This window comes from Plutella xylostella, chromosome 22, assembly GCF_932276165.1.
Source record: "Plutella xylostella chromosome 22, ilPluXylo3.1, whole genome shotgun sequence".
Taxonomy (NCBI): domain Eukaryota; kingdom Metazoa; phylum Arthropoda; class Insecta; order Lepidoptera; family Plutellidae; genus Plutella; species Plutella xylostella.
The window spans coordinates 2877954-2896913 of record NC_064002.1 but is presented as its reverse complement, the minus strand read 5'-3'; the positions used below and the strand labels follow the sequence as shown (position 1 = coordinate 2896913).

Genomic DNA, 18960 nt, shown 5'->3' with positions numbered 1-18960 from the left:
AGCGATTTATCATTCAATTGACTGGTAACCAACCAGCGGCTTTTGCAAAATGCGCTTACATTTGTTGGGGATTTTAGCTTCGGTTTGGTTAAAATAAATGGATCAAACTGGACACGTGTATCTGTAAATTGAATATACCTTCATGTACTGTATACCATATTATTTTGTATCAGCATCAACCCGCTTTAACCACAATGACCGAGCAAAGGTCCACCTCAAAGCTACAGGCTTTAATAATTCTCGCCACAGACAGCTTTTCAGGTTTTCACTGAATTTTACAGTACCTCATTTACGGTTACAGCTGTAAGACTTTGGAATGCATTACCTGTTAATATACGTTTTGCGAAGACAGATATAGCATTCAAAAAACAGGTAAAAGAACATTATCTTTCCTCCATCTTGCTTTAGTACCTCTATATTATATAATCTTTGTAACTATTTCCTCTATCTTTGAGTATATTATGTATGTATGTATTTAAGTATTTATTATTAAAACTGAATGTTTACTACATCATTTGTACACCTTCCTCATTTATTCTTTTAGTCTCTCCTCCACCCAAAGGTTGCCTGGAAGAGATCGCTTTTAGCGATAAGGCCGCCTATTGCGTTGTATTCACTGTATTATAAATTGTTATTTGTGTTCTGTTTAGTCAATAAAGTAGTATTCTATTCTATTCTATTCTATTCTATTTTCAGTTTGTGTCTGCGTACAAACTTGTGAAATACAGGAAGGTATATTGCTTAAAAAATACCTATATATAAGCGTTTTTTCCCATTCAACCGACTAACTACGACCATATTTTAGAACTACATCGCTCTTCGAAATAGTCCTTCCTGTAGAGTTCTATATGTATCTATACATATATGTAGGTGTAGGTAACATACAATTTGTAAAAGTTTGCGTTCGTTAGTTTATTACCTTGTTTGTAAACCGCTAGCGTAAGATATTTCAGGTTTCAGGTAAAGTTCTCGACAGATCTATGCTGCAGCTAGATAAAAGGTAACATAATGTTAACATTAGCTAACATAATAATATGTTAACATTATGTTAACTTTATCTAGCTACTGCTAACTATAGACGCTGAACGATATACACTGGCCTGCAAATATAAATAAGTAAGTATCTGACTCTGAGTAGGTACATAAAACACTTTTAAATAAGTAATTTACGATAGTTACCTAAGAAATGAGAGACCAAAATGTCTGTTACCCATATAGGGTTGAAGAAATTGTATGAAGAAAATTTGAACATTATCAGGTTTACATACTTGTAACACAGGTAGCGATTCTGCTTAGATCATGTACAATAAATATTATGATCTAAGCGATTCTGAAGGCCCAAATCTTATTTATTTATAGTACTGTGAAAACTTAAAGTTTGAGTATGGAAAATCATTCGCCACTTATGTTTTAACTGCAGGTTTAACATAGCTAAATAAAGAAATACTTAATTGCTAATTAAGCAGCCTTTAGTATCGCTACCATGTGCCTACTCACAAGTCACAACCTACTACATTACCATACTCCATGATAACGGCAACCCATCTAACTCAGCCCATCACATAAACACAACATAACAAAGCTTATAGCAATAGGCCATCAAGTGCAATTTTAAATGTTTTTTTACAAGCAAAGGCCCGGAACCTGGTTCAACGACAATAGGTGAGTTAACCATTACGTGTTGAGGGATCTCTCTATCTTTCGGAAAACAAGGTTTATCAAACCAACCATGCATGCATCTCAAGCATGACTCTCGTTCATTTGTTTTTTAACAAGATAGAGTAGCTCTTCTGGCCACCGCTGCGTCATGCAGCAAGAAGGCCGGCCTGCTTACAAACAGACTTATTAGCCATCGCCTCCTTAGAGACCATTGTCATCAATTATAAGACAAAAACTCCCACGCTATAAAGGATGGTGCTCACGCGACCAGCACAGAACGCATCCTCACCTGTGGCAAGTCGTGTGTTTTCCGTGGATTGTGGTTTTGTTAAGGAATACGAATTCTTTTTTTAAAGTGAGTAACTACCTACTTATCTCCGTTTTAGAATTGTGTGATAAGGTTACCCCAGTACTCATTATTAACCTTTGAGGTGGCAGGGCTACGAACGACTTCTCTCTTCTCATAGATTTTGAAGCCAGAAGAAAAAATAAAAAAGTATAAATATGTACTTAGGTAATAGTTATACAGGGTGATTGGAAAGTCGATGTATTCCTTTAAACGGGTTATAGACGAAGGCATTTCCAGTCGATTGAACCCCATAATGCATTATCCGAAAGTCAACCATTTCTGAGTTATTTAATTATTTAGTTTCTGAGTTTTGGATTAGTGACACCTTAGCCAACTAATTATAATCATTAAATGCGCAATATTTACCTTAATTTAGACACAGTGCTTCAAAATAGGTGAAACATTAAGAAAATGTTACGAAAGGTAAAAACAAAAATGCTGAATTAAAAAAGAATTTTATCTGAAAAAATTTCAAATTTAGCAAAATTTTAATTTTAATTTAATTTTGGCAAAATCCTAAAAATCTTAAAACTTAAATAACTTATATCGTGCAACTTTTTTTTATAATGAGGCCGTGACTGAGTCATCCCTTTTGACTTATCTACAATTTAGGTAGGTCCTATTTTCTAGGCGTAATAAGTTTCTTTAGCTCAGCCCAAACTCAATAAGATACTTCGCATTTTTGGATAGGTACGACTAATATTAATATCTCATCTGACCCCGCACTAGGCAGAACCTACAACATGGATGTTTTGTAGGTATCACAGCTGATATACCTAAGTAGATAGAGGCAGAAAATAAACACAACGCAAACATAACATAAGTGCCCAATGTTTGCGCTGAACGGGATAACTCGCAGCCTCAGTGCTCCGGAAGTTCTCTACTGCTTCATATGCGGTTTGGTCAATGCCCCAATGTAAATAAACAACATAACTACTAAATAGCCTAGGTACGGTGGCCTGCGCCTAAAAGTATACAGGCGGAGTTAATTTATATGATAAGTATGATTTAAAATAGCGATCCCTGATGATGAAGGGACCAGCTACATCTGTTATAAATCCGGGGACGTGTTGTATGTGATGTGTATAGCAGTGGTGTTTATGTGGATGTGCTTGAGCAGCATATGAGCTTGAGATCGCTATTTTAAAAACTCCGCCTGTATACTTTTAGGCGAAGGCCACCGTACATACCAAAAGAATGCTCGTAGTAACTTTCTGCAGATATAGTTAGGTTGTGCTAGGCGAAAGACGACCGAATGGCGTAATGGTTAGTGACCCTGACTACTGAGCCGAAGGTCCCGGGTTCGATTCCCGGCTGGGACAGATATTTGTTTAACGACAGATATTTGTTCTCGGGTCTTGGGTGTTGATATTTATATTTAGTATCTATCTATCTATGTATTTGTGTAGATATATCAGCTGTCCGACACCCATAACACAGGTTCTGCCTAGCTTGGGGTCGGATGGCCGTGTGTGAGATGTCCCCACATATTTATTAAAAAAAAAAAAAAGGGGCTGACTCGGGAGATCATTTTGGACAACATTTGTTCTAAAACTCTTCACCAAAAAGAAACTTTGTTGGTCACGTGACTTTTTATTACGGGAAACTGCAACACCCTCTATACAGGAAAATTCTTTATTTATAAAGTGCATATTCAGAGGTCAAACTCATCACTTTGAAAGCCTCAAATCCTACGCAAAAATCAAAGATTTAAAGTTGATCAGAATGACGATGTGCATGCGTTTTGGATGAGTCCTTTATAAAAAATCACCTGAACCACAACCTAAACATGTAACTACATAGGTACCTATTATACCTAGGTTTTTCTCAGTAACCTTTGAGTAAGTAGGTACCTACCTATGTTGGTTAGTAGGTATTAAACTGAACCTCTTTCATTGGTTACTAATTAAGTTACTAACGTAACCCTTACGTACCTACCCGCACCGTGACCTACCGTAGCGCAGGTCCGTACCTAGTGATAATTACCCGTCAGTGCAGTGATCTTGAGCCATGGTAATGAAATGTTGATCAAATTATTCACTACCCGCAACCGCTGACATAACATTTGTAGGTCAGCGCTAAGTGTGGGAAAATACAAACAAATGGCCAATTTATGCGTTTGACGGCCAGAATACTGTTATTATTAATATTAGCATATGGGCCTGGTCAACAGGCCATGAATATTATATTATACAGAATGTTACAATAAGGGTGTACTAAGTTGGAAGAAGGGGTCATTCTTAATTTTAAAAAATCTACGAGTTTTGAAAATTCAGCTTCTTCTTCTTCTTAGTTTTGGCAACATCCTGTAAATTCCTGTATCTCCTATAAACCTACGGGGAAGCAACAGGGGCAACAGTATCAGCAGGGAGATCTTTGAAGTACCTATCTAGGTTGGTACAGTACACCTACCATCAAGATGATTTGGTCTAATTTAGGTACTTACTACTATGGACTATTAGCCCTACATAGTACCTAGTAGTTCTCTGTGTTTGATTTCAGTAATGATACTTACAACGAGCTCTACAGTACTCTGCTAGTATTACCCACGTATTACCTCGACGTACTCATAAAACTAGGTACCTAGGTAACCCATTAGCAAGTTAGTTAGTCCTTGCAGCCTATTTACCTTCACATACTAAACTGTTTTAATTAAACCACTTTAACAGATGGCGCTACGAGCACTGACGGTGATGTTGTTCGTGTATGGATGCGCAGGCGCAGCCATAGATGCAGATGAGACCGCTAAAGCCGCAGCCGCCCCTGAACAGGACAATGACGATCTAAAAACGGCAGCAAGTAACACTTGTAAGTACCTATTGCAATATTTACTTAATTATAGACGCCTTAAATGTCTTACAATACAATGGTTAATATAATGATGACTTAATGTGATGCTTCCTTGTGCGTCCTATAGGCTACTTCTTATTCTAATATTGGACTAATGATAGGTATTATTTTATGTTAGACTCTATAAATTACTTTAGTTTTTAACAATTTCAGGTGAGTTTAACTTTACCTACACAATTATATAGGTAATGGATTGATCCTACGATATTATCAACGTCACTTAAAACTTAACTCTACAGCTCTACACTATAATATCTCTACACTAGCTTTATAAAGCTATTGAAATGAAGCTTAAAATATTTGTTTATTTTATAGATAAATAAGTTAAGTGTAAACTCAAGTATTTTTTGGTATTTTTATTACCTACTAACCTTTCTGAGATAAGTGCATAACTAGTTAGGCAATTAATGGAAATTATTCTTACCCCCTTATTCATAGAGAAGTTACAAAACGTTTTAACTAATAAACTGTTTTGTCCCTCTCTGTCAAAGAACAAATTGTTCTTTGTCGGAGAGGGACAAAACAGTTTATTAGTTAAAAAGTATTGTAACTTTTCTATGAATAAGGGGGTTAGAATGTAGATAGTACCTACCTAACTACGTGTGAGCGGAAATAATTGTATTCATTCAGCGAACTATCCACGTTTAATTGATTTACAGGAAGTAGGAAAGCAGTTTTATTATAATTTTTTAATTTTTTTTTCAGACACTCGCCGCTTTTCCGACTATGGTGGGTACAATAACTACGGAGGGTACAACGGCTATGGAGTGACCGGGTACGGCCTGGTCGACGACAAATACAACTACTATGGAGGCAACGGTGGCTACGACAACGCAATCGGCTACGGGGGCGGTTACTCCGGATATCCGGCTTACAACGGTTACGGAGCCGGGTATTCCGGATATAACAAAGGCTACGGTAGCACCGGCTATGGCGGTATAGGAGGTTACGGCGGCTATGGTGGGTACGGGGGCAATGGGGGCCTAAACTCTTACTACGGGTACAACAACCCCGCGTATCAAAGCGGCAACCATTTGGGATACGGTTATTACGGCAAACGAGGATACGGTGGCAACATCTACAGCAACGGTATAACTCCTAGCCTAGTCACCGGATACAGAGGATATTCTAGAAGATAATGTTATTGTTTTAGATATATTTTTTATAACCTTAGAGTTAAATAATAGTACTAGCTAACCAAAGTGTATTTCCAAAGTTATTTATAAATAAAAATGTATGTAAAGCAGTCTATGATGTAAAGGATAAGCAAAACTAAATTATGTACAGGAAATGTAAAATAAAACAAGAATATAATGCATGTTCAAATTTTATTAACTATTAATGTGACGTACACAATCTTAAAATATTAGTTTTATTTTATTACTTCATTGCCTTATTTAGGAGAAGCATGCCTAACATAAAATTATTTCTTAACTCTCAGTAAGAAACACTACTTTCTTGACGAGAGTATAGGTACTAGGGCATGCAATACCGGAACAATTTTCAATACCGGTATTGAGTTCCGGTATTACAACTCAATACCGGGATCCCGGTATTAATACCGGTATTAGACTTCCTTGTAATAAATGGCATATACCACAGGGGTATAATCGTGACAGTTCTGACATTGCGAAAAAGAGACGCTTAGCTACATTAAGCGTAAGAAAGAAACGTTAAGCTGTAAATGTTTTTTGTCCTTTTTGCTGAGGCGCCTGTTTACGTCAGTTCTCTGTGCCAAACAATGAAACAAATGAAAAATCTGTGCCAAACAAAGGCTGACAGTTACAACAAAATTTTCTAAATGCTATTTATTTTTGATTTGCTAGTGATTTGTGGGTGTTTATTAAGTTTATTAGACTATTATCATCACTTAACGAGTGTGTGACATGGGTGGGTGGATTTTGTTCGGTTGTATAGAGCATATTGAACGAAAACACGATGGAATGATGGATGAGATATATTTTCACATGTAAGTAGATACTATCAAGTTTAACAAGCTTACATTCATCATAGTACTATCTATTGGCTCGATTTTAATATAAAACGATACTAATTTTAATACTGTAAGGTCTTTTAGTATCAGTTTTAAGTAAAAATTACGAGGTACCATATCATAACAAATCACATGGTGTTGCAAGTTATTGAAAATTTATTTTACCCACAAATATTATAGTATGCAAAGAAAATACTATAAATTGTAACGGACTCGGGTTGGGTTTACAAATGGGGCGCACGAATTCGGTTTTTGTGAAGATTGTATTTTGTAGAAGTCATTCTCCTCTTTCAAATGAGGTGCCTCTCATTGTGAGGAAACGTTCGTTTCTTTTTTTTTCTTCCATGTGTGATTTCTTCTGTATAATATAAAGTTTATTGTATTGATACGAAATACGTGTTTCCTTTAAAAAAAACCCCATCACATATTTGGCCCACGATTATAATGCTCATGCTCATCCATTTATCTCTTTCATAGGTTTCCGACAGAAAAAAAAATATCAAGAAAATGGATAGACATTACCGGTCGCACAAATTGGGAACCAAGGAAACATACAAAAATTGTGTTCGGCACATTTTGAAGAGGATTGTTTCGATTGGACGAAGACAATGAATTATACAATCCACTCAGTTTGTGTATATTAAATAATTATATTGAAATCAAATAAGTATGAGTAAAGTTTTTTTTCTTATATCGTCGGTTGACAGGAAAAACTCACTAAGGCTGATTTTTCAATATTCAGATAAATGTTATCTGGGTAATACAAACATTGAGAAACATTGAGACGCAACAGCATCAAAATTATTTCCCAGCAAAACTTTTGTCTGGCTATTGAAAAATTAGCCTTTAGTGTCTTTTTCCTATCAACCGACGATATACTCAAGTTTTGTTTTTGTTATTATGATAAGTTAAATTTCCCCATATTTAGGTTTTATTTTTTTGTCGGCAACAACTATGGTTTGAGTGAGAAAGAGAATAGTGCACACGGCGATTGCGAATCTATTTGTAGTTGATCTGAGGCATATACTGTGTTTAAAGGTCGTATACGTCAAAATAAAACAAGAAAATGCAATAATATTCGTATTTTGTTGTAGATTTTTACGAGAATTAAGTTTTAGAGTTTAAATTTTAGAAAAAAATATTTTTTTACATCCGGTGTCGGTTTACGCATGGTCAACAGTAGATTTCTAGCAGCCGAAAACTGCATTAAACGGTTTGGAACAAGTGCGCTTTCACAGTATATAGGAACACAAGGCTAACTAAATCTTAATCGCTTTATTTATAGCCTAAAAAAGTCCGATTCCGGTATTACTTCAATACCGGTATTAACTTTCAATACCGGTATTGAAGTAATACCGGAATCGGCGAATTAACTTTCAATACCGGTATTGAAAAAAGCGGGAATTTTGTCCGGGATCCCGGTATTACGGATACCGGTATTGCGGTATTGCATGCCCTAATAGGTACTTAACAAATTAATTACTCTGAGCCTGAGGCGCTGGTTTGTTTCTTCATGGACTTGAGGGCTCTCTCGCGAAGTTTCTTTTCTAGATCCTCAGTATTCACTTTCCCCTCCTCCTCTTCTTCTGCTTCATCGCTATCAGAAGAATCGTCCTTCTTCTTTGATATTTTCTTGTGTTTTTTGTGCTTCTTATGTTTCTTGGAGTGTTTCTTGTGTTTCTTTGTGTGCTTCTTCTTCTTTGGCTCGTCGCTGTCCGAGTCGGAATCGGATTCGGAAACCTTCTTCTTGGCCTTTTTCTTCGACACTTGGTCGCTGTCCGATGAAGATTCCTCCTTTTCGCGTTTCTTAGCTTTCTTTTCTCCGTCATCCCGAGTTTTTGATTTGCCTTCTTCACTCTGCTTAGATTTGGCTACTTTGTCATCTTTCTTTGCTTTCACTTCTGGTGAGGTCACATTGTCTTTGGATACGTCTCGCTTCTTGGATCGCTTCACTTCTTTTTCGGGTGAGCTGGAAGAGTCGCGTTTCGCGACTTTCTTCTTGCTTTTCTCAGCACTATCAGAGCTGTCGTCATTGGAATCTTCAGAATTATCATCTTTCTTTGATTTACCTTTTCGCTCATTAGACTTATCTCCAGTAGATTCCCTTCTCTTTTTGGATTTCTTGTCATCGTCCGACTCGTCTGGAATGTTCTTTTGTTTTGACTTGGCAGTCTTTTGTTTGGCGTCGTCGTCGTCGTCGGAGCTGGAGTCGGAGCTGGACGAGCGGGATCGCTTCTTCTTGTTCTTCTTGGCGACCTTCTTCTTCGCATTCTTCTTTGTTTTCCTCTTCCTCTCCTCCTCTGAGTCACTCGACGATGACTCCTCGGTCTCACTGTCACTGGATGAGCTTTCCTTCTTGGCCTTCTTAGATTTCTTTGATGAGGTTTTCTCTTTGCGTTTCAATTTAGCTTTGCTCTTGGCTTTGGCATCGCTGCCTTCGCTCTCAGACTCAGAGCGCCGCGCCTTGCGTTTGCCCTTCCTGGCCTCCGCAACCTTATTCTCCTTCTCAGCCGGTTGTTCCTTCACCGAGGCTTCGTCTCCAGACCTGTCTGACTTCTTGCTGGCCTCAGCCTCGTGTTTTCTTAGGAACGGTGAGGGGGTACGTGAGAGGCTCTTGGAGAACTCTCTTAGACTGGGAATGGGGATGAAGTCATCCTTGTCGTCTTCATCGGAGGAGTGTGCCGGCTTGGTGGTGTTATTCTGCGAGGCGGACTTGTCCTTGTCGACGGACGAGTCTCGGCTGGAGATGGAGATGTCTCGTGCCTGCGAGCGCTCGCGCGGGGCGCGTGGTTCTGAGGACTTCTTGCGGAGCACGCGCTCGAGGTTTCCTGTCACAGCAACTAATTAATAAATTAAAAACATAGTAAAGTAAGTTTTAAATCAAATACGAAATTAATGAAATGCAAATAATAAAATAAAAGTAAAGCAAAATTAATTACAATAAGACAATGCCATAGAATCATATTCTAACAACTATAGTTACCTTTGCGTGATATGGAGACGGATTTCTCTAGCCTCTCCTTGAGTCGTTCACTGGAGCGACGGGCACTAGAGCGACGCACGCTGGAGCGACGTGCGCTGGAGCGACGCTCGCGGGACCGCCTCTCCTTCGCGGGACGCTCGCGAGACTTCCTGTCCCTGCAATCAGAGCACACTACTTTTAGAATTCGTCAAAAACTAATATCTCTTAGATCTTTATAGCCCTTCGATGACAAAGATCAGGGTGTTTGTCACTGTGGTATAATAATTATTAGGTAGTCGTTCAGCGTACGTTGAGAGCAGTCATCTTCATAAGCATCAGCTTCAGCATCAAGAATCAAGATACACTTTTGTACCTTATTATCAAACTACTATAAAGCCATAAATGTTTAAATCAACGTATAGGCCCTACATACCTGGAGCGAGATCGCTTGGGCGACAAGGGTCGCAGAGACGGGCGTCGCTCGCGGGACCTCCTGTCTCGGGACGACAAGCGGCGGCGGTCGCGGCTGCTGCGGCGGCGCGACACCGAACGCCTTCTGTCGCGAGACCTGGCGTATACATGGTAGGTTTAGTATACAGTTGTTGGTTGTTGGATGAGTTAGTGCGTGGCGGTTTAGAAGCGTGAATGTTTATACGGAAATTATTTTGTAAACGACGGGACAATATGCACAATGCTAATGGTAGTAATGCAGACATGCAATGAATGTAGCGAATGTACACGACACGACAGAATGAGCTTACACCAGCATCGGAATGCTGGTTTAAGCAAACAAAAACGAGAACGCAAAACGACTGTATTCTAGTCTAGTAGTAAATCTGTATTTTATAAACTAATGAGGTGAAAATTATGTAAAGAAGCTTAGTCTGGATCAAGAATGGAGCGCCAATATTTACTCTGTTCTTCATAATGCATTACAAAAATAAATCCATAAAATCTTTCATAAATCTAGAGTTATATCTCTAGTTATGGCACTAAAACATTGATTTGAGACAAGCGGTACTTTTTGGCATTGTAAAGAGTCCAAGCTACAACGTCAGCAGCTAACTACGACGACGTACACTGCACGTATAATTTACAAAGCTTTTTAGCAAAGCTAACCAGAATCCGGGGGACATGCTAGGGTGAATCATGTTGTACCTTGAACGTCGTCGACTACGCGATGGCGAGCGCCTAGAACGTCTTTCGAGCGATCGTCGACGTTCCCTCGACCTTCAACAATAGTGTCACTTAATATTTTGTTCGGCACAACTTATGGCTATGTTAACAGAATTAATAAATATATAATTTAGTTGCTGAAACATCTTCGCTGATAAATATTGCCAGTTACAAAGCTTCCATTCAAGGAAAACATCAATCATCTGAAATCATCTTCTTGCAAACTAAAATAGGAAAGATATCGAAAATGCATATCATTATAACAACTAGATACTGACCTCTCCCTTCTCTCCCGCTCGCGGCGTCGTCGCTCCCGTTCCCTCTCCCTCTCTCGCTCCCTCTCGCGCTCCTTCTCCCTCTCGCGGCGGTCCACGGAGCGCCGGCGGCTGCTGCGCTGACGGGACTTGCTCCTGGATAACAATTATTGATAGGTAAATGGCCTATTTGGCAAAACAATTTACGTATATATTAGGTCCTTACATATGAAATTGGCGTTTTGTCGTACTGGCCACTTTGATCTCAAATATTACCTTTATGGTTAGGAATTTCAAATTCAAATTCATACAGCTATTTACTCATGCATTTGTGTTTCAAACCCCCTAATTCATTTATTTTTTCTTCTTTTGTTTTTTTCTTTGTGTCACTCTGTTTACAAAATGGAAAACTTGAAATATCGCGTTATTTACGAGTATGAGTTCCACCGTGGCACCAGTGCTGCAGAAACGGCTCGAAGGATTAATGATGTGTATGGTGACGGTGTCGCAAAAGAAAACACAGTGCGTTTTTGGTTCCAACGTTTTCGTTCTGGAAATTTCGACCTGCAGAACAAGCCTCGTGGACGGCCGGAGACCAAAGTTGATAATGAAGAATTGAAGGCTATTGTGGAAGCGGATCCATCGCAAACCACGTCCGAGTTAGCTGCAGGCTCCGGTGTTAGTGATAAACTATTCTAATCCACTTGAAACAAATTGGGAAGGTGAAAAAGCTTGAAAGGTGGGTACCTCATGAATTGAGTGAAGCAAACCGACAAACGCGCGTCGACTGCTGCGTTACGTTACTCAACCGGCACAATAATGAAGGAATTTTAAATCGAATCATTACCTGTGATGAAAAGTGGATCCTCTACGATAATCGGAAGCGCTCATCGCAATGGCTGAACCCTGGCGAACCAGCCAAATCCTGCCCTAAGCGAAAATTTACTAAAAAAAAGTTGCTTGTAAGTGTTTGGTGGACTAGTGCCGGTGTCGTTCACTACAGCTTTCTTAAATCTGGCCAGACGATTACGGCAGATATCTATTGTCAGCAACTGCAAACCATGATGGAAAAGCTAGCTGCTAAACAACCGAGGCTGGTCAATCGCTCTAGGCCACTGCTGCTTCAGGACAACGCTAGACCACACACTGCACAACAGACGGCTATCAATTAGTCAAATGGAAGGAACTGAAACCTATGATACAGGTTTAACCTAGTTTAGGTTTTCAGTGATCAATTATTGAACTTGGTAGTTACAAAACCAATGTATATTTGTACCTTAGTTGTAATATTTTCTTTCTTTTGCCAAATAAACGATTTTGATTTTGATTGATAGAAATCTTCGTCATTGTTCGGCAACGGTCGTATTCCCGAGCGTTAGAAAACTATTATGCATTCAGAGTGGTTAAGTGCATTTTCTTCATGTGCAGGTGCTAAAAGAGATAATTGATTTATCAGTAACGAAGTTTGATTCGATAATTCATAATATTCCATAATATTAAAATTTACTTCCAAAATGTTACAGTAGGTACTTTTCAAGTGTCTTTATTACTGAAACTGATGTAAAGATGGATGAAAGAAGGTTTGAATAACACAAGGTTTATATTATAAGGAGAAATGGATTTCAAACACAAGTTTATAATATTTTTTTTAAATCTCAGTTCAAAAGTATTTACAGCACTGATTATTTCACATTAATAAAAATGTTTACATTAAAATCTCAGTTCAAAAGTATTTACAGCGCTGATCATTCATAATAATATTACAATTACAAACTTGGTCTTTTGGGTGTGGCTTTATTGGCAAAGTGAAGTCTATCAATGTGACGTATATTTTATTCTTAAATGTGCCTCATAATATGGCATCGTCAAAAATAATTAAAGTTGAAATTAAATTCACATTTGAAAAAAATAACAAGAACGATGTGTAATTGCAGCTCTTTATAATTCCACAAAAGTAATATTGATCTTGACCTTGAGACCCTTGACTGATCGGTGACAGCCACCGACCGCCCAAATTGATTTCGATTATGTGTCACATGATATTGACTACTATTTCTTTCGAACAAGGATCAAAATGCAAGTGCAAATGATTCGGGTGTTTCCGGGAATACGACAGTTTGCGAAGATTTGCATGCGCATTATTAATATGGGAGAACTGTACTTTGATTAATTTAGGGCGTCTTGCATAACAAAGTTAATCAAAATTAAATCTATGACCTCTTGCTCTGACATTATACTGTCAGAGCAAGAGACAAACTATTTAATTTTATTTAACTTTGTTATGCAAGTCACCCTTAATATATTTCATTTAAAAAAAATAACTACTTTATGTTCCTCCTATAGAAAACGCCAATTTCATATGTAAGGACCTAATATTTTACTCAAAACAATTTTTTATCACTTGTAAATTTATCACATCAAGTATGTATAGCTAATGTGTGTCTAATTCAGTCATGCAAACACACATCTGATAACGAGAAACGAACTGATTGGCGGAATGGCACCGCTTTATAATCGATTATGTACCTATACAAATTACATAGTATCAATACAAAAGTGAATATAGTGCAGGAATATAATACTTGTTTAAATGTACCTGTCTCTTCGTGAGCTCCTCCTGGGGCTGACGCTGTTAGAGGAGTCTCGGTTGGAGCGGTAGTGCCGCTTCTTGTGTGACGATGACTTCTTCTTAGCACTGCCACCTGAGACAAAATGTACATTGTGATTAAAACAGACTTACTTATTCGCAAGTTACTCAAATAGTACAATATCAAGTATCAACCAACTAATTTGGCCGGTCCCATATATCGACGAACCTACAACGATGGGAAAACGTGAAATATGTAGAGTGGAAACTAGTTGGTGCCATGTAAATCAGTAGGAATAACTTTACTAGTCTAATATCGACCAGTGTAATAATGTTGTTTTTTGAATAGATTTAACTTACGTGATGAAGCCGAGGACGACCTTGACCTCGACCTTGACGAACGAATCGTCTTGTCGGCGGGCTTGGCTTCTTCTTTAGTAGACCTGTAACATACAACACATTCATAAGTAAGAATAAAAGACGAACATAAAATCAAACAGTAGAAGCGTTAAATATCTGTAACACATAAATATTATGACTGTGAAGGCATTAAATCAGGAAATGTTATTATTTTTGTGGCATCATATATTTTAGAGTCTTATCATACTAGCGATTTGCGACCGTACGGAACGAAGCGGACGCGCAACGAATGCGGCGACAAAAGCAACAGAATTATAGATTGTTTTTATTTTTTAATGTTAAGCTTTTAAAGGGCCACTTTTACGAAACGCTAAACGTATTTAAAATTGTAATCAAATTTTAAATACATTTTGTACAGACTGACAGACGTTTGATAGGCGACTAAATACGTTTAGCGTTTGGTGAAATTCCACCTTAGTTTCTTACAAAGTGCAGAGATTGTATTACCTGGCAGGTGAAGCAGATTTAGATTTGACTCCATTCTCCTCAGTCTTCTCCGCCTTGGGCTCGCCGGACTTGTCCTCCTCTTTGCCCGCGTCTGCGCTGGAGTTCAGCGCCTTGTCTTCACTCTTCTCAGCTTCCTCCTTCTTGTGCACCGGTGACTTGCCGTTTTCTGTACAAAATGTTTACGAGTTATTCATGCTATTCACCAGTCTTTAACATTAGGAAGGGATAACGCTTTCTAGTGCATAGAGATACCTAACAAATGGCTGCGATCTATGAGATCTGGCAGGCAGATTAGATGCAGAGAACACACAATGCAATCATAAGATCGCATCTAGAAACGGTATTGGGAGAGCCTTTCATCCAACACTGCTATTTAGCAGCTGGTGACTTAGTATTTTGGAACGGAAAATTTGTTTAATAATGATACTAAATAAGGCACAATGAGATCAATTACCATTATTCTCAGTTTTGACTTCTTCAGGCGGGGCTGGCTTGGCGGGACTCTTGCTGCTGCGGCGGCGCGAGCGGCGCGGGCTGCCTCCGTTGCGGTGTCTGTAGAAATTAACCCTATTAATATCCCTGCATCATAAAACGAAATACTAATTCCAAATAATACGGAACAACTATATGAAAGCATTACAAATTACAGCTCAATCATACAACTGTAGATTGTTTCCATTGAAAATCCGGATGTTATGTCTACTTAACAATGTTTATTTATTTATTTATTTATTTGGATAAACTACAACAATATGCTAAAGATATCTTAAATATAATATAACTAACATAGGTTAACATATTGCCTTAAATGTTCATCACCATGACACAATGAAATATTAATAATGTGTATCTATAAGTATGACCAGCAAGCGTGAGTCATAATTATGACAACAATCAGTTGCTCAACCTTAATCCAGGTATTGCGACGTCCTATACAGAAAGTAAGCTGGTAACCTGCACTGTCAGCTTGTCAAACCAGCAAAATATTAGTTAAAGCGATCGGCGATGGGTACCAGCATTCTTTCTCTATACGGCCTATAACAGGTCACAATAATGTAGTCCACAGTGTAGTGTAATGACTTACTTCCTGTCAGTAGATCGGTCGCGTGACCTGGAGCGGCGTCGGTCGCGGGAGCGGCGGCGCGGGCGCGACGGCGACCGGGAGCGCGACCGCGACCGCGAGCGCCGCCGCGGCTCTTTCTCCTTCTGCTCCTCCTGTCGACGGTAATATGCTTTATGTACTGGATATTAAAGGTTAGATAAAATGACAATAAGTAAATAAGAAAATTCAGAAATGAGGTAATCCTTCAGAGATCTTAGGTTACCGAAATCGACTTTAATAGTTGCTAACTGAGGTCGTGGTGACCTGAGCGTATCTACTAATAGCCGTTATGTAGTTGTAACGAACATGCGAACTTAGAGCGTGGCGACATCTTAATGTCCACTGGACCGACGACTTCAGACAGCAGACAGACAGTCAGCTGATAATGGTAGGATGAGGATGGGCCGGCAGTGGAAGATTGATTTATGATTCTAATGATGCTTTAAATAAGTACTTAGGCATCACATCAAGAATCATTTCACATTTTTCATTTACACAAGTGCATAAAATTATAGATTATGATTAAATGATATGCATAGCAATATTAGCAATCCTATAACCACTCACCACCAATCGCTTCTTGATCTCCTCCTTCTTCTGCTGGGTGAAGGCCTCGGGGATGCCGTTGTCGGAGGCCTGCGCGCTGAGCAGCAGCTCCCACAGCTCGCCCATGAACAGACGAGCGTTCTTCCCGTTCAGGAACCCCGTCAGATTGATCTGCATTTTTTTCGGACAGGGGAACTGGGAGGCCAAGGAGGGTGGGGGAGAGAAAAATGGAATACATTAGTCAACGGTTTGCAGAGCTAGAGTGTTACCCTACCTGTCACTAAGGCAAATGTTAATACAGTTCAAGATCTGTTTGGATGATTTGTCTTGGGGCAAAACTGATCTATCTTTTATTTGACATTCGGTAGTTTGAACAAAAGAAAAATATAAAACAAAACTGTTTTCTGAAAAGTCAAAAAGAGCGCCGTCTTGGTTGTGACTTGGTTTTCGTGGCAGTAGGAGCGTGGCATAGAAGTGACTCGGGTGGGGAAGTGTTTGAGCGTCGATGGTACATTTTAAAGTTAATCTTCGTGTTGATTGATGAGTGTTGGCTGCAGGCGGCGGCGGCGGCGGCTGGGGACGGCGGCGGCACGGCGCGCGGCGACGGCGGGCGGCGGCGGCTTGCAGTCTCGACGTCTTCTCTTCTTCTCTTGCATCTGTAAGGGTTTTGCGAACACAACCACATTATGCTGAACCCAAGGCCTACGCAACGGACGGAACTTCCCTACCTCGAGTCACATCCACCTCTTGTTGACTTTTCCAAACATTTTACTTATAATTTAAAGAATCTGCAAGATGGAAAATACCACAGCGTTTCTCTGGAGAGTGAACATTGTTTAAGTATTAAGTTCCCCGTAAATACCGATTAGATATGCAAAAGTGGCCTCCGATAGAGCCGAGTGTGCGGCGGCGGCGGCAGGCGGGGCGGCGTGGCGGGCGGGCAGGCGGGCGCCGGGGCTAACCGCCGGACCATAGAAATATCCATACGTAATCATTACACATATAACAAAACATTCTCAATTGCAGTTTCTTTTTACAAACTTTGGAACAAACATTTTAATTACACCACCAAAGAAACTGCAATGATTACAAGATGAAAATATAATAAATATTTATGTATGAATTGGAATATCCACCTTTTCCTCCAGTTGGTTATTGACATAGTCAATGACTACATCATCTTCCATCTTGAGGATTTCGGTGATCTTCTGTGTGATCCATGGCTTCAGCACGTCCAGCTTCACCTTGGACATGTCCACCTGCAGCAAAACATGTATAATAAATAATAATAAACATCTCAAGGCGAAATTTAAACCAAGGCATCCGATCTTAGGCATAGCAGTCTACAAAGTGGACTTATTATTGTTTACCTCTGACTGAGGTACAGAATTAATGGAGTACATAAGTATATGCATATCAGTATACACAAGAAAACCATACTCCATTGCATGTTCCCCTAACAGGTGAGTAATTAATGATTGATAACTTGATCAAAATAAAGATTTTTATTATTATTATAACTTGGAGACTTATAATAAGTATATATATAGGAAATAAACATAGTAGGGAACATTTTCAGTAAATTGAAGGGTGTGTGCTTACACACCCTGTATTTACAAAAAAAAAAAGAATAAATCACATAAGGTTTTGTCTGATATTATGTTCAATCAACCCTGGATCCTTTATCCATTTCTATTCACAATTATATGATCTTAAATTAATTGTAAGGTCAATTATAACATACCTGCTGTGTCAAGCAATCACCAAACTTCATTTGCTTCATTAGTTTCTTCTCTTTATCACTGAAGCGGGTGTCCTGCTCAGTACTCGTTCCCTAAAAAACATGATGATCAGGTTAAATAGATACAATGAAAAATAAACTAAGCACATTTAGGTATCTATAAAGTCATGAATGGATGAATGGATTCTAAATCATAATTTCAGCCAATATTCAATCAATATACTAACTTTGTTTCAGCACAAATCAGTTCAAAACAGATTATCTTTCGGTATTTTTTTTAACATTGTATTGAACTGAAAGTACTGAAAATTACAAAGTCTTTGCAAAATCGCACATTTGGTTTTCTTGCCTATTGACTGTAGGTCGGTGGTGGTGGGTTATGTTGTTTGTTCGAATAAATTACATTTTATAAAGAAGGAGAAACGGAAAATATGCTGAAATTTAATAAAACAAACAATTATATGGTAAGAAAATTTAAAGTCACTTTTGAGGTTATTTATGATGCGCATCATCAAAAAGTCAGTGAGTCAGAATGTATTTCCCTACAATCTTAATAATTATCATTTAGTTCGTTACATACCGTATACATCATCATCGGGGAGGCTGGTTATAAATCAATAACGGTCTGTAAAAATAATGGCTTCTTTCAGCTTGCCGCCTGGGAAGCTAGCTCCAGTGGAACCAGAACTAAATGTCTTCTTTCTTCTCTAACTTACTCAAATAGTAAGTAAATAATAGGGTTTACACGTAAACAGAGTATCTACGTAGCGTTAGCCACATTTTGTCAATTTTATGATGAAATTTTAAATTATTCACATGCACTAAAAATACTAAAATGGTCGGTATTTTAGCGGGTGGCGGCCATTTGCAATTT

The 18960-nt window shown here is 38.7% G+C and overlaps 2 protein-coding genes across 7 annotated transcripts; one reads left to right on the top strand and one right to left on the bottom strand.

The window, feature by feature from the left end:
- The first annotated feature begins 1863 nt into the window (after positions 1-1863).
- Positions 1864-6176, top strand: LOC105395063 (pupal cuticle protein Edg-91). Of its 2 annotated transcripts, none has more exons than XM_011566986.3 (3): positions 1864-2014; positions 4678-4816; positions 5564-6176. In XM_011566986.3, exons 2-3 carry the CDS (start codon positions 4678-4680, stop codon positions 5995-5997), a joined length of 573 nt encoding a protein of 190 aa, XP_011565288.3. In that variant the 5' UTR covers positions 1864-2014; the 3' UTR covers positions 5998-6176. The 2 variants fall into 2 exon arrangements, with proteins under 2 accessions (XP_011565288.3, XP_048484960.1); XM_048629003.1 differs by lacking the exon at positions 1864-2014 and adding an exon at positions 4559-4587.
- LOC105395066 (serine/arginine repetitive matrix protein 1) lies at positions 6170-18936 on the bottom strand. Of its 5 annotated transcripts, none has more exons than XM_048628997.1 (15): positions 18667-18936; positions 18090-18179; positions 17482-17604; positions 16367-16540; positions 15782-15912; positions 15152-15249; positions 14698-14863; positions 14191-14273; positions 13840-13945; positions 11268-11399; positions 10972-11043; positions 10247-10381; positions 9835-9989; positions 8320-9691; positions 6170-6336 (listed from the first exon to the last, which is right to left on the bottom strand). In XM_048628997.1, the coding sequence occupies exons 1-14, from the start codon at positions 18679-18681 to the stop codon at positions 8331-8333; spliced, it is 2841 nt and encodes a 946-aa protein (XP_048484954.1). In that variant the 5' UTR covers positions 18682-18936; the 3' UTR covers positions 6170-6336; positions 8320-8330. The 5 variants fall into 5 exon arrangements, with proteins under 5 accessions (XP_048484954.1, XP_048484956.1, XP_048484957.1 ...); XM_048628999.1 differs by having other exon boundaries at positions 8320-9679; XM_048629000.1 differs by lacking the exon at positions 10972-11043.
- Between the last annotated feature and the right edge of the window lie 24 nt (positions 18937-18960).